Below are 25,007 nucleotides of genomic sequence, written 5' to 3'. Positions count from 1 at the left end.
AAAGGAAAGACACAGTGCACTCTTCTTCACAGAAAGTTAGAGGGCACAAAATGACTAATGAATGTTTTTTCCATACAGCAAGTATCATTGGCTACTACATTTTAACACTTATGAGATATTTTAAAGTAAAGTATTATTTACAACTTCTGTGCAGTTTGCCTTAAAGCTTTTATTAAACAGACACTTAGAGAAGTTATTTTTTCCTAAGGTAATTACAGATGAGATTCAAATAAAGTATTAAAGTAAATACTTTGCCTGGTAGAAAAAAAATATTTTAATAAAGGATTAAAAATAAAATAGTTGTACCTTCCTACAGCAAGGAAATACATCAAAAACAGTATCTCCTTTGAAGCTGCAAAACTTGCTTAAAAATCAATGAAAAAAGTAACTTACTGGAGAATAACAACAATTCCTTCAAAGCAAAGTGGTGATTGAAATGGAATGTATTTTTTAATTAATTTCCCTGTGTTCATCTTACAACAGATTAGTAATGAGTAGATGAATTGTTTATTTCAGAAGAACTCATATATATAAGCATGATTTTAGAAAGTCCACACGCAACAGATTGTGGTAAGAATTTGTATATTTTATTATCATTTCATTCCATCCAACTGCACACAAAGAAATCACTCAAATTATGAAGAAAGCATACTGGAATGTTGATTTTAGCAGGTTTTTTTCCTAAATTCTCCTTTGTAAGACTAAAGAACTGATTTTTAAAGGGGTTATATGGGAAACTTAAGTATAAAACTTTATTATTTTCATAGAATACAGAAAAGTTGAACATTTTTAAAGTACTCAATGTTTCTAAAATATTATGGAGTTGATAAACAGTCATAAATTTAACACAGGTTCCCTCTAATTAAAAAAAAAGTGGTTCTCAAAATAAATCAACAATTCCCTAGTGCATTTATAAAGAGAAAAGATCAAAAGCAGGAACTGGTATCTCTCCTTCCAGTGTTAATTAGTAATTAAAAATCTTAGCTTCATTAGTACCTACTCTGAAATGGTTTGATTTTTTTTTCTTTTTTTTGATGGGGAATGAAGATGTTACACAGACAAATCCTGCAACAAAAGTCATAAAAATTAACCAGTTTTGAAACTGCTTGCCTTCATCACAGTTAAAAAACTATATGAAACTGTATTATTTTCTTTTAAATACACATCTTCCTTGTAGACCTCAGCTTTCAGTTGGTCTGGAGTTGCATGTAGCTGCATGTATTGCATAATTCTACTGGCCAAGTAACACCCTTCCTCTATGACAGTTCAGATATGTCTGATAATTTTAAGTAGAAATAAAAATATTAGCATAATTTTTTTGGCATCACACAGAAGCTGACAGCTCCTACTATTTGGTTCAACTGCAAGTCCTAAAGAAGAATTTCCTGTATTTGGGGCAAGAGGGACAGGATGGGCCTTGCCACTGTTTCAAAACCAAGTAGATGAAATCAATGTCCCTGTATGGATTTCAAGTGTCTTCCATTTGCAATTTGCTTGATGTCTCCACTCCTGATTCCATCCTCACAGCTCAATATTTTCTGCATACAAGGTGATCAGCAGGATAGCAGTAAACCCTGTGAGCAAACCAGCATTCTGAATGAGGAAGAACGTCAGATCCGTCTTTCGTCCCGTCACTTTCTCCCGCAGCATATCGTTCATCTCTGGGAACTGAAAAAATAGGATATTTTTAGGTAAGTATTGCCATCTCGTGGTAGCATGCTTAATTTAAGGCATTAAGAAGTGAACCATATTGCTACTTTGGACTGAATATTAGAACTAACGGGGGTGAAAGCAGTCACAGGAAAATATCACCCTAATTACCCTGAAAAACCACTCCACCAAGGATTGTAAGATGAAAAGGTGTTTTGTTCCTCTCTACCGTGGCTTCATCTGGCTGAGTCTCATGCAAATTTTCCCTTTTTGATTCTAGCAGACTCCTAGGTTCCAATTGCTGGTCCACAGTTGCAGCTAAGAGCAGCTGCCCTTGTATTGCTAAATGTTTTGTTTCTTCCTTCACTGCTATAAAGAGAAATCCTTGTCTGGGAAACAGAACATTAGGATTCTTCTGCTTCATCTAAAGGAAAATGAAGTGAAGATGAAAACACGGGCAACCCCTCAGAAATCAGAAACCTTTCACATGTGGAAGGTCTGGTGGGCTTGTCAGGTCAAGCAAGGAAGAGGAAGACAATTGGTGGGAAACTGGTGGTAACAGATGCAATATGACATTACAGTGCCATGAAGGGATTCTTCATTGCATAATATACGTCTTAGTGGTATAAACACAAGAGCAAAGGATGACTGATCTGCTGCTAACTGCAGAAACAAAGATACTGCCTCTGGAGCCAGTGGAGGTGATGGCAGAAGAGCACAGGTATCAAGTTCCCTGCATGGGATGATTCAGGGTATGTGTTAGCTGCAGGTAAAGTCAGCTATAGTGGCTTTTGAGAAACAAGCCTTAAAGTATTCTCCTGTTCTGCTGAGAATAGTATAACCAGAATACAATGAAGAGAGTTTATTTCAGCCCTAGTCAGGAAGCCTTCAGGCTGGGTAACTCCAAAACTGTATCTTTCTTTGATCTCACAATACAAAAACAGCTATTGAAGGTACTGCAATTCTTGAAGAACAGGCTAAGGTTAGCGGGAAGAGCCCAAAGTTTCCCAGAAATGGTTCCAGAGCTCTGTCACACTCTTGCACAACAGGGCAAAACCAGATTAACTTCATGCCATACAGCAAGGCTCATTTGTGCACACACCTCAGCATACATTCCCACCTGCCCACAGCCTCCCCACTCAGAGATGCTATTGGCAGAGGTTGGACTATGCCAATACTGGCAGAAAAAAGAACAGCGAAAAGAAAAGGAGGAAGGCATGACATTCCAGTTACTCCTACCTGCTTCTGGACAAGCAAACCAGAAGTGTGTGAAAATCGTAAGAAAGTAGAAAGCCAGATCTCTGTACAGAGCACTTCAATACCCTATTTCAGACTTTTCAGGGGGAAGAAAAATTCAGACAGGTAACTGATACAATCCAAAAACCTATAAAAAGAAAGAGAGGATGGTACAGGGAGAGAGATAGATAGAGAGGAACAGAGAGAACAGAATAACAGATACAAAGAAAAGAATGTTACCTACTTTGATGGATTTAATAACAAACTTGAGTCACTATATATTTATGCCATGAATTTTACACAGCAGAGTTCAGTGCATTACTATTCATTATATGAGTGAAGCTAAACAAAAAGCATTAGCAATTAAGGTACTGCAAGCGTACGAAATAAACTACTTACATTGTTTATAACTCTAACAACATATTAAATCCCATACTATTACCTGAACTATAACAGTATTTAACGAAATAGTCACTATAAATATATGACAGTTCTAAATGCACATGGAACCAAACTGGGGTCTCAAATCTTTTCAGATTTGAGCCTCATTCTTCCAGTTCTGCACTCAAATGGATTCTCACGTGGCAGATGTAAACACCTTTGCACCCGTTGCATCTGTTCTTACAACACTGACTTAAACATAATAAAACTTAAAACTCTTGAAAGATCTCTCTCATTTTGAGAGAAAACATCATCATAAGAGGAAATTATGGAATATTGCTAAGTAACTGTGGATCCAATGTCTAAATATGATCTGGATTTTAGCACAATTTCTTTTCCTTGTATCTTCTAGCACATTTTGAAAAATAAATGGTAGACAGACTATTCTGAATAGAACTCAGCAAAATTTTTTGTCTGAACCAGGAAAATGAGGCTGGCACTCTTTGATTTAAATCAGGACAGAATTTAAATCAAGTTTTTCATTATCACTGTGGTTACACAACACCTTTCATTCAACTCAAAACTTAATATTTAACTTTATTCTCTTTACCTTTCTTGCTTTTCCTTCACAACGCGGTTTAAATAGACAAACAAACCTTTTAAAATAATGAGGTGAAATAATGTGACACTTTAAAATGCTGAAACAAAGTGTTTATACCCTTTTTACTCTGATTAAACCAGGCCAAATTCATGAAAGGCTTGTCTCTGTCTAAAACCCCTTTTCAATAATCATATGATGAGGTGAAAGGCTTTAGTGTTTCATGAATAAACATAACTTGTTATGGATAGGTGAGGCTTTATGAAGCCTTACCTATTGGTAACAATAATTATCTGTGCACCTCCATTAAGGGTTTAAGTGATGATATTCTATTATTATTATTGTTATTATTATTATTAGTCACTGGCATGAGAAGGAGAAAATACTAAATTCTGCTGGAGATACTTAGTGGAGTACATGTTTTTTTTGCAGAGAAATAAATAACTGAAAATGCAATTATATCTCACCATATCTGCCAGAGAGATGTACAGGAACATTCCACCAGCTATAGCAAAGATGATGTTAGGAGCAAAGTTGTTTCCTACTAATATTCCAAAGGCCAACCCGATGTAACAAGAACACGCAGATAGGAAATTGAAAAACAGAGCCTGCCGAGTACTCATTCCTGCATTAAGCAAGATGACAAAATCCCCTAAAAGAATAAAAAAAGAGAAAACCATATTCAGAAAATGACATTGTGGTTATTCTGATGTCAAAAGAAGTCTGAAGACATTATTTGTACACACATTATAACCCTTGTTGTTTTTCTCCATTCAAATAGGTGATGAGGATTTCCCTTCAAAACTAAGGAAATTGAAATATTCTAAATAAATAGTGATGCAAGATTGAGACAAGAGCATAGGAACACACCACTACCTATGATGATTTCTGGGTTTTAAATTAATTAATACAACACTGTATGCACCATATATAAACAAGATAATTAGTACCTGTCCAATATATGCTCCCAGCTTCCACCCACCTGCACTTGGGAACTTCCCGTGCCAGATGTGTGTTTTGGTGCTTGGTAACTTTTTGATGAATATTTTTTCTATTAATTTGTCTAAACTTTCTTTCAACCACTGCCAACTTTACGCCAACACAACCACCTACAACAGAGATTTCCACAGCAAACAACATGTGCAATGAAGTTTCTTACCCAGTTCATGAGGAAACTCTTCACACAAGATGGCTATGGAGGTACTGAGCCCTTGAAGCAGAGACAAAGTGAAAGAAGCCCCAATAGCCAAGCCATCTATGAAATTATGTACGGCGTCACTCAGTGTCACCATCCAAGCAATGGTCCCAATCTTTGACAGTGGACGCCCCTTAAGACACTTGCATAAGCTGCTTTGGGTGGCTCCTTCCTGAAAAAAAAAATAATAATAAAACAATTACAATTACACAAAGTGCTGAATAAAGAAGTCAATGAATCACACTTCTGTCCTTAAATGAATGCCAAATATAAACTCAAGCACTGCTGCATATAGAGACCAAATTGCTTTGTCCAAGAAGCAAATGGCACAGCAGAAGCACCAAATGTTTTCTGTTTCAACAAGGTGACGTACAGGACTCAATCTCCCTTCTGAATGCGAAGTGTCACCTGGATGCCCTTCAGCTGAGACAGGAAGCAATTCAGGTCACAGTGATCTGAATGTCTCTCTGGAGTCTCTGTCAGATAAAGATGGTCCCAAGCCTCCTGTGCCACCTCTACATAAGCATGTACAGTCAGAAGGATCTGATCTCAGTGACTGGTAGCATCTGTATTTAAAACAACTGGCACCACATCATGGTCTCAGAGACATACGCAGCTACCACAGGAACAGAATTCTATCTACATTACATATATGATGTGTCTATACTGTAGAATGTGTCTACAGTATAGACATATTCAGACATTACATAAAGTTGATTTCTAATTTTGGGCAATGATAGTCAAGTCCAGCTATTCAAATTAATTTCTACAAAGTGAATGTTTAATAAAAACAGCGGTGGCTAATTTTGACTGCACAATTAAAGGCTCAGAGCATGAAATCAACAGGCTAATATAAAACTGCAGTGCACATACCCTCCAGGGATCTCACTAATTCTCCCCAGGAGTGGAAGTAATTTATACATGTGGTGCCATGAAATAATGAAAAACTTGAACACACATAGAAGGAACTGCCATTTTAACTGCAAGCACAAACTAAGCTCCCCTAAAAGTTCTTGGTCACCCATTTGATGAATTTCTATACACACATACTGTCTTTACAGAATATTTGCAAGCATTATACTATTTCCCCCATTAAAAAAAAATTGCTTATATAGCATTAACTAGTGCTTACTTACTGGAATATATAAGCAGTAATATATATGTATGTGTGCCTAGAGACACACACACAGCACGGAATCACAGATTAGTTAAGGTTGCAAGAGACCACAGTGGCTCATCTGGTCCAACATCCCTCCTCAAGCACATGGCACAGGATTGCATCCAGGCAGTTCTTGGATGTCTCTAATGAGAAACTCTCTAATGAGTCCATAGCCTCTCTGAGCAATCTGTTCCAGTGCTCAGTCACCTGCACAGTAAAGAAGTTCTTCCTCATGCTCAGGTGGAACTTTCTGTGCATCAGTTTCTGCCTGTTGTCTCTTGTCCTATTGCTGGGCATCACTAGGCAGAGCCTGCCTCCATCCCCTTGACACCCTCCCTTCAGATACTCACAGACATTGATGGGCTGCCTTCTCTGTCATCTCTTCTCAAGGCTGAACAGACCCAGCTCCCTCAGCCTTTCCTTTTGAGAGATGCTCCAGTCCCCTCATCGCCCTTGTGGCTTCTGCTGGACCTGCCCCAGGAGCTCCATGTCCCTCTTGTGCTGAGGAGCCCAGAACTGGACACAGCACTCCAGATGTGCCTCACCAGGGCTGGCCAGAGGGGCAGGATCACATCCCTCAACCAGCTGGCAATGCTCTTCCCAATGCATCCCAGGATGCCATTGGCCTTCTTGGCCACAAGGACATTGCTGGCTCATGGACACTCATGGACACTCATGGACACACCAAGACACCCAGATCTTTCTCTGCAGAGCTGCTTCCAGCAGGTCAGCCCCCAGCCTGTGCTGGTGCCTGGGGTTATTCCTTCCCAGGTGCAGGACCCTGCATTTCCCTTTGCTGGATTTCAGGAGGTTCTGCTCTGCCCATCTCTCCAACCTGTTGAAGCCCTTCTGAAGGGGTATTGGCCAGTCCTCACAGATTTGTGTCATCGGTGAACTGCTCAGGAGGCAAGTTCACCAAGTCCTTGATGAATAGGTTAAACAATAAAGGGCCCAATACTGAACCCTGGGGGACACCACTAGTGACAGACCTCCAATGACACCCTGACCCACTGAGATCTGCTATTCAGCCAGTTCTCAATAAACCTCACTGTCCACTCATCCATTCCACACTTCCTGAGTTTGCCTGTGAGGAAACTGTCTAAAGCAATGTTTAAGTTAAGGCAGACAATATCCATTGCTCTCCCCTGAACCACACACATCTCCATTTCTTGAAGTATAAGGGTATAGAGGAACATCTCCTTCTCCTTAGGAAAAGGCCAAAGAGTATTTCAATAAATTTTCTTTAGCTATTAAAAAAAAACATTTCAAACTGGTTTAGTTTTGCCATATGCAAATGCTACCAGGCAAACTGATTTTTTAACTACAAGGAGATAAAATGATCAATAAGTCCTTGCAAAATCTTTCGGAATAGAGATATAAGGTCCGCCACTTGATTTGCTCACAGGCCTCTTATCTGATTACATTCTTGTATTTAAGAGCTGCCCTGGGACAGGACAAAAGTTCAGGTCAGGAATTTCTGAGTCAGGTGCCTATTGCACTGCCTGGAACTCACAGATAATGAAGCTTTGGTTGAGAAGTGCCAAAACCACCACAAAGCAGCCCCTATTCAGTCTACAGGAAGTTCTGAAATTACACTTTTATGATGCAAAAATGAGCAATGGTATCAAAAAGTCAGGAGTTTCCCTGCTGATTCAAACACGTAGGTTTTAGATTTGTATTACACACTTACCTTTAGTTTTTGAAGACTTTCCTCTCAACATTTCCTCTAACACAAGCAGTGCCAATCATTTTTTTGAGATTATTAATTTGTACCTGTACTATTTCTGTTTGAGATAGGATCACTTATGAGTAATAGATCTCTCTCTTAACCCATGAAGACAAGCTGAATGTCACTTTAAGTAAGAAGTATTACAAAGCAAGCCACCCAAAATACATGAGTATAAGAAAACCCAAATGCAATTAGCAAAGCTCTTCCACCAATTCATCCAGCTTCCTGAGGTAAAGATCTGTTCACTAATTTTTTCTGTTCCCTGGTGACCATCCTTCAAGTAGACTATAAACAGGAGGAAGAATTGTTTTGTAGACCATCCTGATTTCTGCCTAAAGCACATCATCTTTCTTGCACATGTTTCTAGCTTCACTGAAGAAAGGGAGTTTGATCTAATACACAAATTTTCTTTTTAAATAATTCGCCCATTTTTTCCATCAAAAAGAAAATTTAAAGTAATTGCAATTAATTTAGAGTACCAGTATTGATTTACTTCTAAAAATTACTTTATTGATTCAAACTTCCAAAATGCAGAAACAACCATAGTTTATAAACTAGCAATCAGTTTCTGAGACACCTTTGTTTTCCATCTATATATATATATATATATATGGCTATCTGCCATTTACGTTTACTGTGTTGCTCTGAAGTATCATAATTCTTACATGTAATCCATTTTAAATAATGTCTTGACAACTTCTCTAACTTATATAAAGTACAGTGAAATTGCCTTTCTGGATATACATTCTGAAGTTTACTAGATCATGTATCCAGTAGAGGTAGATGAACAAGTAATACATATTCTTCATGCTTAAGATAAAGGAGACTACTGACAAAATACCCTAGAACACATAGGATTCCAAAGCAAAAAATTAGCAATGTCTATCTCCTCTGGACTACTTCCATTTTCTCATGGTAGTTTAGCATACATCAAAAGAGATGCCAGCTAAAGAGCTCTGTAATACCCAGCTGGACTATCAGGTTTCATTTTTATTAATTATTAGTGCAGTTCTACATTATTTGTATCTCCCCATTTATGGTAAAACAAAGACATCCTTGATATTTATGCTCTTCTAAACACAGGAGACTTTTTAAAAGTAATGGCCTCTCCTTCACTCCCAAACTTAAGAAATTATACAGAGACACTCTTATTTCATCTTACGATATCTCAGATTACTATTTCATCTTACGATATCTCAGATTACAATAGTGATCACTATTGCCATTTCCAATGCATGCCTGATTCCCTCAGACATGAACCAGACACATCCTCTGGAAGAGCCCACAGGACCAAGAAGGAATCCTGACACTGCCACCAGGCAATAAATAAAGGCACTGTAAAGTTTTGCTGTACAACTCTAACTGTGTGCACTCAAGAACACAGATGTTTCAGCAATTTGTCTCTGAAATAACTTTCTTTCAAAGTTTCTGCTGTCAAGCCATATTTCAATGCATAGATACAAACTTTGAGTAGAGCACAAAGGTTTCCAAGGTTGCACTTACTGCTGCAAGTAAAAACAGAAAGTAGGTGACTAATTAAACATTTACTCTGACAGTCAATTTCTTCTGGCATCAAAGGAGAGAATATAGCTGGATCCCCATGGCTGAAAACAGTTACCACACCTTAGCACAATCAGGTTTCAAATTCCCTCTTTAAAGCCTTGATTTCTGACTATTCTCTATTTGCCCTCTTTAACAAGCTGTTGATTATGAGGACACATTAAAATTCTCTTGGGTACACACTAGCTTATGCCAAATGGTTTTGCCTTAAATAGTACATTCTTGTAAAGCTGAATGCATCCCTACCCTCCTGTCATTACCCTAACTGCCCTAAAGCACCTTGGCCACGTTGGCCCTCCCCTGACCCAGCCCTTCAAACCTCACTGGAGGAGGACAAGAGCAACAATGGCTTTTTTTGTTGCTACACAATATCACAGAACCATTAAGTTGGACCTCTAAGGCCATTGAGTCCAACCATTAACCTAATTAACCAAGTTCACCACTAATCCATATCCCTAAGGAACACCTCTAATTACCTTTTAAACACCTCCAGAGATGCTGATTCCACCACTTCCCCGGGCAATCTGTTCCTGGGCTTCACAACCCTTTCCATGAAGAACTTTTTCCTAATATCCAGTCTAAACCTCCCCTGGTACAACTTGAGGCTGTTTCCTCTTGTCCTGTCACTTAATATCGGAAAGAAGACACCGACCCCCAAGTGGCACAACCTCCTTTCAGACAGTTGTAGAGAGTGATAAGGTCCCCCCCAAGCCCCTTTACTCCAGCTAAACAATCCCAGCTCCCTCAGCTGCTCCTCATAGGGCCCATGCTCCAGCTCTTTCACCAGCTTTGTTGCCCTACTTTGGAGATGCTCCCACACCTCAAGGTCTTTCTTGTAGAGAGAGACTTGAAACTGAACACAGGATTCAAGGTGCAGCCTCAGCAGTGCCACAGGGGAATGATCACTTCCCTAGTCCTGCTGGCTGCACTGTTTCTGTCTCTGCAGAGAATGGAGGCTTCTTTTACTTGTTTTATAAATCTACGAAATAAAACTTAGGGACACTCATAATACTAATTCCCTCATGTAATTTTAATAATTAAGCATGTTTCTTCTAGTTTTTAAGATGTTCAGAATCCACCACACTTCATGACATTTCTAGGGTAAGGACAAGTACAATTTTGGTGTTTTAAACCGTGTGCATCAAATGCCCTGTGAGCCTGCAGCGTCAGTGCAGAGCTCCCAGCTTTTCTCCTGGTTGTTAGAGACTGCTTCTGGCTTGCTCTCCTGCTTGCTCCTCTCTGCTCCCCACAACTTACTTAACTGGCTAATAAAAATACTTATTAAAAATACTTAACTGGCAAACCAAAAATCTCTTCTATAGAAAAAAAGCCTGCCTTAAGACATCTAAATTTTTTTTACTATTTTTTTGTTGGTTTTTTTTTTAATAAGGCACAGTAGTGGTCCTCCTTGCACAATACTGCTCCTCTCTACTTGTGGAAAAAGACTAAAGCACAAAAACTTCCTCTTCCTACTTCCATTTTCTTCTCAGACAGAAGGAAGTTGCCTTTCCAGTATGAAAACAAACACAAAGAAACACAGAGAACAAATCTGAAAGACAAAAATACTTAAACCAGGAGGAGTGGCTTCTGTCTCAACATATCACCTCTGTGATTCCCACAGTATCCAAATACACTGTGTTATCACAAGCAGTGCTCACAATATACAGCCTGAAAGTTACTGTACTAGTTTTTCTCTTTAATCATTGATTGGTAGAGCCAGGCTCTCACACTTAATAGCTTTATGTATTCAGGAACAAAATACAGATCATTTTGTATGATCAACGTTATCACAACAGTAAAACACACCACTGCTCTTTAAGCAAAACAGTAACAACAAAACCAAAATTAGCCAAATTAAATAGAAGTTCAAATCTGATTAGATACATCTCTCTGTCCAGCCCATTGCAGCACTGATATAACACAGCCCTTTCTGTTGGATACAGAGTGCATCATTCAGCTTTTTCAATATTGCCCCAAAGCTTGCCCTGGTATTTTTTTCATAGGGTTCAACCACATTATAAGCTGTAATTCTACAAAAACTAGACAAAAGTAATAAAAATTCATATTAACTCTTCTCTTAGATATGCTTATATAATTGGCAGGGAAAAAATAAATAAATAGACACCATTTTCATACCTGTGCTGAGATCACACTGATGCTGTCAAAACCAAGATTTCCATTGCTCTCTATGACAGCTGAATTTGCATAACATGTGCCCCCATTGCTGGACGATGGTGGTTTGGGTGAGTTAGTCTTATCCTGAGAATGATTCTCTTCTCCATTTTCAAAGTAGTTGTGGCCAGTCTAGGTGAAAAATAAACAAGTAGGTAGCTAATTAAGACAAAAGCAAAATAGCAATGTAAGAAAATAAAGACAAAAAGGAAAAGGTGGGTAGGAGATCATATTCATGCTGCCTTGCTTTCCATACCAAGTGATTGCTGAAATGAGCAGCAGTGAACATTTAATCTTTTTAATTAACTCCAAACATATAACATAAGTTCCTACCTTATCTCTTACTTTTAGCTAATCAGAAAACATGGGAGACTTTTCACTTCTAGACCTTTATGTAGAACCTCCCAGGCCAACTTGACCAAAAGTGATCAACATTTGCTGGTTATTCACGGTTGCTTGTCAAATAGAGCTCATTAGCCTTTGTCAGTTTACATAATTAAAGAAAAACAAATTCATTTTTTCTGTTTCTAGCTATTGCAAACAAGGGACAGTTGATCATCATAATTTTCAGTATCAGCACCACTCAAGAGAACACACAGAAGACAAGTACTCTGACATAGGGGTGAAAAGTAGAGCCCCGGGCAAGAGGAGACAACTGCACTGTTCACTGAGCAGGTCTGTGTACCAGAGCTTGGGGAAACACAGAGCTGAAGTTACTGAACACCAGAGTCAGGCCCTATCAGTGCAGCTGCACTTTGCAGATGACCAAGAAGGTGTATTTGCCACACTGATTTCTCCTGCCCAAGGAGGAGCTTCATGGGCAGACTTCATTCTCTCCACCTCTTATATATTTCCATGTTTTTCTGATGCATTTAGCTACCACAGCAACAACTTGGCTCTGGAAAGCAACTGGAGTATATACTAAAGAGAGCAGACCACACTCACATCTGGATTCCATCCCCAAAGCTGCCTGCTTGTAACTCCCTCAAGAAAGGGAGATTTCTTGCCCTATTCATATGGGTTTTAAACAGATATATCAGAACACACAGTAAGGCTGAATTCCTCAGATAAAATAGGAAAAAAACCCACATTTCATGCATCTAGCAAGTATCTCACAAAGTATGACAGGTACTTTTAGGCAAGGCTCATTCAGTTAGTGATAGGTTTCATTACCTTGTTATAGAGCTTTAGTATCACTTTAAGAATCCTTTCCACAAAGAAGAGAATGTAGAATCCACCAAACACAGCAACAGCCTTCTCAACATAGTTATCTACTTTTGGGTCAAACCCAAATGCCTAATAGTGAAGAAAAAAGCAACGCAAATTAGTCTGTAATCTTAGTACATTTCCAGAAAAACAAACACACGTCACACTGCACAGATACCCCTCTATTACAAAAACTGTCTCTAGATCAACCACCAGTTTCCATGAGCAGAAGTTGTAAAAGATTCTGGTAGCATTACATTTTTTAAACTTGGGCAAAATGTTAACAGTGTAGCCTATTAAAGTTCACTACAACTTTATCCAGTGTATTTCTCTTTTTGTTTAGAGGCAGAATAGCCCTTGGTCCTTCCCAATGAACAACAAGACATAGATCTTTAGAAACTAGTATGCAAACCTGTAATGATTTGTATCATTATATTATCAAATAATATAATGGTATATAATAATTATATATATCATTATTATTATCAAATAATTATTCTCCTTGCTTACCTCTGGAATGAGCTGGAAAATTGCATTAGAAAAGAGAGTACCAATGGCCAAGCCCACAAAGTAAGTTAAAACCTTGGGGAAATATGACTTCTTTAAGAAAGGAGTTAAAATCAATCCCAGAAGTGATGCCAAGTTAATGATAGACACAGCCAGGAACCCAAATCCCCAAACTGTGGACAAAAAAAGAGAAATACAAAATATTTTAGTATAACACCCACTTCAGTCTGCTTGTGATTTCTCTAATTGCTAAACTGGCACAAACTAGTAAAAGAGTCATTCCTTGGTTGAAATTAAAACTCACAAATATAAAATTCTTAAAATGCATAGGCAGTTAAGATGCATACCTGCAGAAAGGAAATATCTGAAAATATTTTCTGGGACAACCATATTAAAAATGGAAACCATGCTAGTAGAATATATGGGCTAACCGAACTGCTGGTAATGTAAATGAAGTCTCTCTACAGTCAATGAAGAGTAAAAATTAAGGCTTAGGCCAATAGTTGAAGCAGCTATAGCACAGAGAAAAGACAAAACTTCTTACTAGTCCCATAGTCAGATCCCATTGACATTTATTTCTAAGAAACTCCATGACAACTCCAGTTGTCTTGGCCGTACCAGATATAAAAATCCTTCCTGATAACGGACGACTCCTTCAAATCACTGAGGTGATATCTCAGTTCCTAACCCTCCTCCCTCCTCCTGTCATTCAAAGAAATTTTGCTGGCTGAAAATGCTGCCCATCACTGTTTTTCAACAGATGAGGTGAGAGATATCTGATAGTTGAGATAATTTTAATAGAGAAATGAAAGTGCATTAAAAAAGAGGTTCTAGGTTTAAAAACAAGGATATGTGATTTAGGTATGCAATGGCAAAAACCTTTCCTAAGAATCAGTAAATGCAGCAGGGTTCAGCATAATTTTGTTTCCCTCACCATAAGCCTAATCTCAGATATTTAGTGTTCAGGAACCAGGACTTGCACAAATCCATACCATAATTATTCTGGAGCCTGAATTATAGGTTGGAGAGGTGTGGTGTGGTTGTTGCTGCTCGTAAGCACTCACAAAGTTGTGCCTCTATAAGGAACATTTTTTTCCCTAGTGACATCTCAAATCCCTATGAGTAGAGAGAAAAACTTTAAAAGTTGTGCTAAAGAGGTCTACAAGGGTGGCCCAAGTAATCCCACAGAACTACGAAGTAATCCAAACAGACAGAGAGTTTGTCTTTAAAAATTAACCACAAAAAATAATCAATGCCAACACAATGTTGCCTAGATGAGAACAGTTTCATATAATCCAAAAAGTTGCATCATTATAAGCTTGTATGTGTGTAGGAAAGTCACCACAAATTCCTCTCTGCATAGCAGAAACTAAGAGATCAGATTATGGTCTGATATTATTTCCTGGAACACAACTGGCAAACACACTAAGCTAAATTCCTCACCTGCAACTGGGATACTCTACTCTGTACAGTGTCACAATGTTTTTATAAAATGAATTTCATATCATGTCAAGAACAGAAAGCATTAGAAATATTCAAAGCATTTGCAGATGTATCAATGCCAATTACAACACTTATTTGCCAATTTTAAGAGAGCCACACAGAGAGAGGGAAAAACAACTAGATATGGGTAGATTCACTAAGCTACATAGATTAATTTTTATTAAACTAAATGACAATTAAGATTGTAACTATATTTTTGAAATCAAATTTATAATAAACAGGTTTCCAGTGTTATCATGAGTCAGAAAACACTGTCTAAATTTGGGATTACTACATATGTACGAGAGTATTTTAGTTTTGTACATGGACACCTACCCATATTCTGTGCAAAAATATACATTTTTAACTGAGCTGAAAAAATTCCAAGACAACCACTGTTGGCAAAATTCCTGCATTAAGGACTGTATTTCACAATATTATGTGCCTTAAAATGGTTTTATTCACTAGGACTCCATCCACACTAGTCTTTTCATGAGTCCACACATCTCAGAAAGCTGGGTAGTCTGACTTTATGTACCAGAGCAGGGCACTCAGATGCAGTGCTAATTCTTTCCCTGAGGTGGATGACTCAGTCAGTTTTTGCTAACTGCTATTATTCGTTCTGTCTTTAAACTGTAGCCTCAATAAAGAGACAACCAAGATACCCAAAGGCACAAGAAATCCAAAAAATAAAACTGCAGGAGTGCAAGTAAGATGCCCTCCTTAGAACACTGCTGCCCAGCACTGATCCTTGTAAGAACAGGCAGGCTCAGGCTCTTCCTTAACCTTGTCCAGGTATGAAGAGGAAGTGAGTGCATGAATACCTTTCTGAAGAAGTCAAGCAGAGGACACAGAAGGTGTTTGTCTTGGACATGAGGAATGCCACTGGGCAGTTTCAGCTGTTTGATACCTCTCTATACCCCTCCCTATTATCTTTCAAAGAACCAAGCAAGGGGAGGAGCTGAGTGTGCCCAAAGATCAGACAGTTTTACAAATCCCAGGACAAAAGACATTAAAACCTGTTGCCTTCCAACTTCTACTCTGCTTTGGCATCACTTATTTTTTATTCAGAATAGCTGCTCCTAAAGCTCATTGGACTGGTTTCTTCTGCATGTCCTGTCCATTAGTATTTTGGAATACACTTTATTATTAAGAGAGTGGTGGTCCCTGGGGAGAAAATTCACATAGGCACAGCTGGAAACAGGCATGAAGGATTTTGCTCCATGGGCAGTAATTGAAATAATCTGGGCTCAATGCTACTGACAGATTCACTTTGTGATGGGGTGGGGGTGTATAAATCAACAGCTGCATTGGGCACTGGGCCTTTCTAGGAATCTCTGTTCAAACAGGTACCACCATGTGTCGCAGTGGTTTAAAATGCCCTAACCATGGGCCTGCAGATTTCTTGTGCTGCAGCCAAGGGAGGGGCAGGGAGAAGGCTGCCTTGCTTATCTGGCTATCGGACATTGCTTCTGAGCTGGACATTGCTTCTGAGCTGGCCAGATAAAAGAAAAGCAAGAGGGATGGTTTAAGTAGCCTAGGAGGTTAACTGTAGGTCAAGGATTCCATGTTCAACCTATTTAACCAGCACCCCCTCCCAAGAAAAAGAAAAAGAGAAAAAAAAAGAGAACAGATCCTACTCTCCAATACAGATCTAATGGTCTTCTTGGTAATGTGTCTGCATATGATACAAGCAATCTAGAGCAGTAATGCTAAATTGGTGCCATGGTTTCAGTGATTACTCAATCAGAATTCCAATCTTTCATTGACACAACAAAACACAACTATGTTTTATAAAGATGATCACCTATATTAATCAGAATGTTATTAATAATAGTATTTCAAAAGTTACAAAAAGCACTTCTGTATCTCTTCTTATGAATACTGACATTAGGCACTATTAATCCAACATCCTAACTTTTAACATTAATTCAGTTGATTCCCTTGGAACAGTAAGTTCATTTGGAATACTGACTTGAATTATATCTGATCTTTTTTAGTGCAATAAGTGATTTCTTTAATCAGATGAATATTCCCTGTCCAATGCTTTTTACTGCACTGTACAGTTCTGTGCACAATAAATACAGAAATAAGAGTGAGAAAAAGAGGGAGAAGATTAGGGCTACTTAACCATGTAACAATCTTCCTCCTGGAGGGGTCATCACAGAATATGACATGAAAGCAGGAGTCAGAATTTGGAAAGAATATGAGTATTTTTCCCCAGTAAACCAGTCACTGGCTTACCTGACAGTCCCCCTGCAAATAACTCCATTCAAATGTAGCCCAAGTAATTCTAACTCTACCTGCCTCCATCCAGGCAGATTCCACCAAGTTCAATTTCCCATTGCAAACCACCTGCACAAACTTCCCTTCTGTACACTCATCTCTTCTTCTATTAACCAGCTATAAGTACGAGTCCTTATGTTTCAAAGCATAAACCATTATCCAAACAAAACAAGTCAGAAAGACTCTTCCTTATGCGGGCAAAATATTCCATAATCTTCTAGTCAGTTCTTTCACCTTTCTTACAGCATTTTAAATAGATCACTGTCAAGAGATAACAATTTTGTTTGGATAGTCTGCTGACCTAAACCAGCAGTTTATGTTCCCACTTTGGAACCATATCTTCCCAAACAAGACACTCCTGTTATTTACAGATAAATGCTTACTGTTCCTCTAAGAAAACCCCACTCCAGTCCCAGCATTAATGCAAGTAATAGTAACGAACCTTGCAAAGAATGTGGTTTAGATGTGTCCACAAAGCTTTCCTGATGGTCACATGGGTGAAAAATTAGCTGTTGCAAAACTGCAGGGCATATTGTAGAGAAGCTGGAATTTGATATGTAACTGTCATTCGGTATCCCATGCAAAGAAAAGATTTCTTCACTAGTCAAGCACTGAAATTAAAAGGGATTTTGACAACTTAACACATTAATGCAAACCAAAAAAAAAAAAAAGACATACAGTGAGAAATCCAAGAATTACAACATGGAAGTAATGTAATGCATTTTCAGGAAACTCTACACAATGTACATTGTGCATGAAAATACTGTGATTGCTTGATATGAAGCAGAAATGATTCAAAGTACTTTAAGTTAGATAAATCACAAATCAATAAACCCCTTACTTAGGAGACAATTGGAGATCTTTTGCCCTGAGAACTCAGACAGTTAAACCTCATAATATATTTGGAAAAATAGCTTCAAAGTACTTAAAACCCAATGTAATTACAAAATAATTAAATTTAAGAACAGACTAGATACAGTTAAAATCTTAGTAACAGAGTGTGCCAGAAAAGGACTGGTAATTCAGTGACAGCTTATTCATGTAAGTGACCACTTGTACTTTACAACAACACTTCTTATTTATCTCCCCAAATTAACTCCTTAAAAATGGTCTAAAGCCAAACATTTTTCATTCCTCTTACAGCAGTAACTCTTGAGGGCAAACATTGTCTTGTAAAACCATGAGATAAACTCCTGCTTGGGATCTTCACTTTGCCTTTAGCACAGGACATAACAGTGTCTGATGGGCCAACAATAAATATACTCGGCAGTGCTAAACCAGGCCAGGGGCAAGGCAAGGCTGGTTCCTCTGTTTGTCATTTTCAACCAAAAAGATAAAATACAAACCACAAAGTATCATAAAAGATATGTCTACAGAAAAAAAAATTGAGTGTTTTTATGTGAAATGTTCCAAACTGCTGAAATCTTTCATCTAATGCTTTCTGCTCATTTACATTCTTTATTTCCTACAATAATAAGGGAAAACATTCTTTTTCTGGGTGTATACAATAGTTTTGTGCAGTTATTGCTGCACAATAAACACATACCAGGGTTGAGTCTCAAGACCAAAGAATCAAATGTTTTCTTCTATTTGAGACATCAATTCCAGCATAACTCTCCCTGTAGCAAATCTCAGTATGATTGCAAGCAGAGAGCACTGGAAGCCTTAGCAAAATAAACACAAACGGTCACTCCCTGCTCTTCGCAGTTTTTGCAACCTTCAGATTACACAGCATGTCTCCAATAATTCAACATTATTATTTATAAGGCAATTAACTCCTAGAGATAAGCCAGAGTGATTCCAAGTCATTTATTTCATCAGAACTGCTTCCGCTCCTGTTAATAAATATTTTTGTCACTGTCCAAAAGGTGAAAGGCATGCACTCATCACCAGAACGTGACTCTTTGATTTGCTTGGATGAAGAGAACATGCAGGCCAATTCAAATGATTTCAGCTAAATTACATCCAGGATATTTCTGTCCTTCCTCTTTAACTCTGCCAGTCTAGCAGAGTACTCAGGCACATGCTTGAACTTAAACCTAAGTGCAAATTTTGTTAAGGCCATGAGACCCTAAAGATTCAAATATACAGAAGCAAAGTGCATATAATTTCATCTTTCAATGTCAATGCTAATGTCAAATAAATATCACATATAAAATAAATTGAGCTTATAAAAGAAGATGGATTTTTGCTTTAAAACATGTTGCTCCTTTTAACCTACATGAAAGTGAATAAAGTGAATAAAGAAATCATCACTGAACATACAGTCTTTAACAGGCCAATACACAAACCACTGGAGCTTTCTAAACTGCCTATGTGTCTAATCATTTTACTGTTAACTCTGCATTTTGGAATAATACAACATACATGGCTAATATGCCCACAGCAAAACAAAGGGAGGATAGTTGTGGTCTACAGAATAGTTCCTGTATGGTGCTTATTTACCAGCTCACGGAGACATTTCTGGACATCTGTGGTTAGAAAACTGAGCCAGTAAGAGCTGAGAATTTGCACCATAACTATCTCTGAAAGAAATCACCTTTAACTATTTCATTCCTAAGATACAGAATAGAGTATTAGCATTTTAAAATACCAATACATTGGTATTAACATTAATTCACAAAAATCCAAACAATGTTGTGGGAAGGAAAACAGATAATGGAGAGAAACTAAATGAGACACAGCATAAATTAATACATCTGACAATTGTAACCTTGCCTACACACAAACATGGAGGTGAGAAATACCATCATAGAAGAGCTCTTTCATGTGAAATTGAGAAACAGCATTGTTTTAATTACTATTATTATTTTGATCAGGGACAAACCCAGAGGATAATGATTCTTATAAATGATTCATTGTTATAAGTCACCTCATACTCTCAGTAAACTCCTACATACATCCAAGAGCTAAAAAGCAAGCTTGCATGAGTTCACCAGCACAATTAAAGGATTAATTAAAAGACTGAATCTTTCAGAAGCCTTGGACTGGAGCAAGGCATGTTTTGCACACTGCAAAACTCTGCATTTATCTTTTCAGGATAAATAAATGCATTAACACAGCCACATTGCTGTAAAAACATAAGATATTTAATTTGTAAGACTGATGGACCATCTCATCAGAGAGAAAATTTAGCCTCATGGAACAGGGGACTGAAAATGATGTCCTGACTCACCAAACCTGCTGTTGTGTCTGTCCCCTGCTGTGCAGCAAGACCTTATCACAGTGATAAGGTGAGAGGATTTCCTGTAATGTGACTGTCACCGAGAGTTTAGTAAACAATTGCAAAAAATATATAACAAAACTGATCATCCCTGAACTGTTAAAAAGTAACTTTAAAAGTGCTTTAATGAAAACTGAGGAGAAGCTTAATCATAGATTTCACACAGTTACAGAATACTGAGACTTAGAAAAAATTAAACTATCAACTAGGTTATTCAAACAGATGTTTACTTTTACCCTGGTAAGCCTCTCCCAAAAATGATCAAACAATATGGGATTCCTCTGGAGAAATTAACTGGAGAAATTAACAAAAAATGCTACAGTAATAACTACCTTTTAAAGGCATCAGTCTCTTCTGTGATCTGCTGTGTTCTTATCATTGCTCTACCTCTTTTATCTGTAGCATTCCACATGTGGAGCACTAAAATACTGAGCAGCATCCTGCACTGCAACTTCTAGATGTTGCCAGATTAAATGCCAGCCCAGCCCACCCTAGGGCTGAGCAGTGCACAGTAGCAACAGCAAACAATAAATGCAGTGAATGCCTATTTAACAAGGCTTCTTTTCCCTGCCTATTTTTTAACTTAGTCTGAGCATGCATAAGGCAAAATAGAGACATACAGCTCTGCCTTCCTCAACTTACTTGCAAGAAATGAAAGCGTCCAATGCTGATGTGGTAACACCTTTGTGTCACTTAGGACAGGAAAAAACTGGATGATGCAGATGATCATCCCTTCAATAAGCAGCACTCCATGAGAAAGAGTCAGATGGAGCTGCTCAAATGCACTCGTGTGCTTTAGGGATTTCACACACCCTACAACATGGGCAAGGCTGGGAGCTGAAAACTGTCCACAAATACTGAAATTTACTGAAAATATTGTAGAAATAAGACACTTAATGGGTACAATAGCTAAGCCTATTTAGCATCTCACTGGCCAGGCAACATCAGGTCATGGTGTTGGATGAAGACCCTAACTCTGTCACTCTTGTCTCCATTCTTTCAAAAGGACAAGTTGTAACTAGTGAAAAACTACCCCAAAAATCCTCAAATCAAAGAACATACTAGCCTGGTTCTAGTCTAGCTACAAAACTTACTTGATTTTAACTCATCCTGAGATAAAAGGTAATTATATCTGATTACAAATATTAATTTTAAAAATAAATTAAATTTTGTCAAAATGTTTTGTTTAAAAAATAAAATGCACTACATTAAAACACAGGACTCAGGTATACCATCTAGACTGGCATAAATACAGATTTATGAAAGCCAAAGAAGGAAATAGGAGCATGATTTTAGCACCTACCAATTACATCAAAGCATTAAAAAAAGCTGAAATTAACAAGCCTTCTTTCCAATACCCATTTACCTTCCAGGCATTTTTTGACCAAAAATTTTGAGCATGTCATTTATTCCTTTGGCACGCACGTGTATGGCTGCCATACTACAATGAATTCAGTGATAGAAGATCAAGTATGGTTTCATGGTTTTTACAACTTGCTAATAATGTAAAATACAGAGCAAATAACAAACCATCATATCTATTAGGCTGCAATTGCTAATTTAACCCCTATTAGTATGACTAAAATGTGTGGCAATTCCACAGTAAAATGTGAAAAAAACAGCACTGCTCAGTATTTGTGCTTGCTCAATTAGCACTTATTTGTCTGACAAGGAGTCTTAGCTTACATATTAAGAAAAGGTGATAACAGAAAAATTGAAGAGCAAAGAAAATATTAACACAAAATAAAAATAATTACAGAAGTGCATGATGAAAGCAAAAAGAGACCAAAAGCAGAAGAAATTGGTGACAGTTAAATCCAAAATTCAAAAAGGGTGCTCAAAAAATCCAGGTTTTTTCTTCTACATTAAAAAATCAGCATCTTTACAGACATCATAGGACACAAGTTGCCACAAACACCTACACAACTATACACACAAACACTATCACCAACAAATTAAATAATTTTTTTAATTCTCCCTTTTCTTTTCAAGTCAACCTGGTATCAAAAGAAAACAGAAATCAATCAAGCAAGCAAGCAATCTTCTTCTGGCTTACACACCCAGACTTTCAATCTTTAAGAAAATCAATGAGCTTCTTGTGGATCTTTTCATGAGATTAATAGGCTTACCAAAATAGTTGTGAATGAGACATTAAAACTAAACACTAATACTGGGATAAAATTACAGAGACTGCTCCTTCCTGCCAAGTGCTTTATCACCTGTCCCTTACAGACCAGCTCTCCACCAAAAATGCCTTCAGGCTTGGGATGAGGGACTCTCTGAAGAGCAGGGGTATGTTATCTTGATTCAAAGAAAAGCCTGGGAGTCATCCCACTAAGTCTGGACACAGAAGTTAAGAACTGAAAGCCTAAGATAAACCTTCTGCCCTCCTACAGTCAGGAACTTATGCAGCCTGAATGGATTCTGATGCCTTGAGGAAGACCTGGAGCACTCTCCAGAGGTATTCACTTTCCTCTGTTGAGAATCAGTAGAGCTTAGGCCTCTAATGCCTTCCAACACCCAAAACTGTATTAGGCCACTTCATGTCTTCTGTCATAACCAGCAGATGTTGAATTATCAACTTGTAAGCACAAAGACTCATGGTGTCTAAAAAAGGATTTAAGTGGTGTGAGTCTGCATTTGCATGTGCCACCTGCCCAAAGTCATGGACATACCTGACATCCATGAAGGACCAAAATGCACTTGCTTTAATGGCTCAAGCTGATGGAGCAGCCATAAGGCTAATTTTAAGAAGGAATGCAAGTAACTCAGAAAAAAGTAGTTTTCATTTCAAAAATCATTTCACTATGATACCCTAGATATAATTCAACATGAACAAAATTAGAACACGCCTGTAAAAAGAATTGTTTCAGTTAAACTTCAAGTTACTTATGAGGGACATGCATTCATAGTAATAAGAAAGAGCATTACTTTTTTTTTTCCCGTCTGTAGCCTGTGTACGAGAGCTACGTGCTTTTGCAGACAGAAAACCTGAAGGACTGAAGAATCTACTCATTTCTATGGCCTTTTAAAGAAAGCTGCTTTTCATAGCCATAGTCAACACTGCTAACTTGTACTTAGCATGTGTGGCTGAGAATGTTTATATTTGTAACACACTGAGTTGGAACAGTGACCAGTTTGTGAGATTTGAAAGCAGCAACTCCTACAAACATTGCTATGCTTATACTGAATACTACCTTGATTTCAGGGCAATTAAGTCCCAATTAAACCTTTCTAAAACAAAGAGAGCTTATTCAAAGTTTGTCTCCTTCACAGAAAAAGCAGAAGAGCTTTTAACTCCACGTTAAAAAACAATTCTCAAGGTCTCTAGAGCCATCGCTCCTCTGTTTCTTAGGGAGCGGAATCAAACCAGAGAAAACAGTCATTTGGCTTTCCTTTCATTTTTGTGACTTTGTGCCTCTGATTTCTGAGCATATGGAAATCTCAAAATTTCCCTTCAAGGAAACAAATTCAGTCCAGGATGGTCCAGGTAAGTGAAATTACACAGATTTTAAAGTACCAGACAGATCTGAGTTTCTGATGGTGACATTAAACAGAGCACAAATGTTTTAAAGAGAAGTAATATTCCAGTGATATCCAGACAGTAAATTAAATATCAGTTTAAAAAGCTTTTGGCAGATTAATCGACAGGGGTACACTTTGCACTCAACTTAGATAAAAGATGTGAAAATGTCTGAAAAAGTTTCTTTACACAAGCAGACCTGTTGTTATAATCGAGATTTTGCTGCCTCATGACAACCATATTTCAACAGCTCCTGAAGATTTGCTTATTCAGCTCTCGGAGGGAAACACTAGCTGTTCTCACACACTCCGTGCAGTTGGACAGATGCTATTTAACCGCGAAAAGAGACAGCTTGAGAGCCGAGCTACGAGGAGGGAGAGCCAATCCCGGGGCAGCCCGTGCGGCAGCAGCTCCCTGAGGCACGGCAGCTTCTCCCGCTGCCCTCACCGGCGCGCCGGCACCTCTGCCCGCAACCGAGCCCAGAACCCAGCAGACATTTGCTCCCTCCCGCCTTCCCTCCCTCCTTCCCTCCCGGCTTCACCGTGAGGAAACACGAGGGCGGCGAGACTTAGGCACTACGGAGCTGCCCAGCCGGCCCGGCGCGCTGGCTCCGGGACATTTCCAGCCCGGCCGCGGTGCCGGTACCTGGTTGTGGTGCAGGTGGGCGAGCGGCAGCGCCGAGCCCAGGATGGGCGCGGCGCCCAGGCGCTGTAGCAGCGCCGAGAGCTGCGCCGCCGACAGGCTGTGGTCGGCCCCGAAGACGCGCAGCACATCGTCGGCGAAGCTCGTCGAGCTGTCCGGCCCCGGGCCAACCCCGGGCTGCCTCTCCATCCCAGCGGGACGCAGCGAGTGTGGCGGATGGCGCAGCCCCGCCGCGCCGCCCTGGCCCCTGCCCACGGGCTCCGCGGGGCGGGAGCGGGACCCGCCCGCTCGGCCCCTCCCCGGGGGGCGTACTGGGGACGCGGGGCGGGCGGCGGCGCCGCGGAGCTCCCGGCGGGGCGCGGGGCCGTCGCTGGGTGCCCGCCGCGCCGTCGGGCCAGGCCGCTGACCGAGTGCTCGCTGAGCCCCGCCGCCCGGGGGTTGAGGGCAGCCACGGGCTC

At 39.0% G+C, this 25,007-nt stretch overlaps 1 protein-coding gene across 1 annotated transcript; it reads right to left on the bottom strand.

Moving 5' to 3' along the window:
- Positions 1–571: 571 nt before the first annotated feature.
- Positions 572–24,738, bottom strand: SLC39A8 (solute carrier family 39 member 8). Its single transcript, XM_066549132.1, has 8 exons — positions 24,553–24,738; positions 17,604–17,772; positions 13,397–13,566; positions 12,854–12,976; positions 11,645–11,812; positions 5,025–5,232; positions 4,333–4,517; positions 572–1,668 (listed from the first exon to the last, which is right to left on the bottom strand). Exons 1-8 carry the CDS (start codon positions 24,736–24,738, stop codon positions 1,522–1,524), a joined length of 1,356 nt encoding a protein of 451 aa, XP_066405229.1. The 3' UTR covers positions 572–1,521.
- Positions 24,739–25,007: the final 269 nt, after the last annotated feature.

This window comes from Molothrus aeneus, chromosome 4 (assembly GCF_037042795.1).
Source record: "Molothrus aeneus isolate 106 chromosome 4, BPBGC_Maene_1.0, whole genome shotgun sequence".
Lineage (NCBI taxonomy): Eukaryota > Metazoa > Chordata > Aves > Passeriformes > Icteridae > Molothrus > Molothrus aeneus.
The sequence above is the reverse complement of the archived record's forward strand: the minus strand, read 5'-3'. Positions and strand labels throughout refer to the sequence as shown.

Excerpts from the sequence above, each read along its gene's own strand:
- SLC39A8 (XM_066549132.1), bottom strand. The coding sequence starts at position 24,738 with ATGGAGAGGCAGCCCGGGGTTGGCCCGGGGCCGGACAGCTCGACGAGC. Across the intron at positions 12,977-13,396 it reads TTTTCCAGCTCATTCCAGAG|GCATTTGGGTTTGACCCAAA; the intron begins GTAAGCAAGGAG and ends CTTCACTATTAG. Across the intron at positions 1,669-4,332 it reads ACATCTCTCTGGCAGATATG|TTCCCAGAGATGAACGATAT; the intron begins GTGAGATATAAT and ends CTATTTTTTCAG.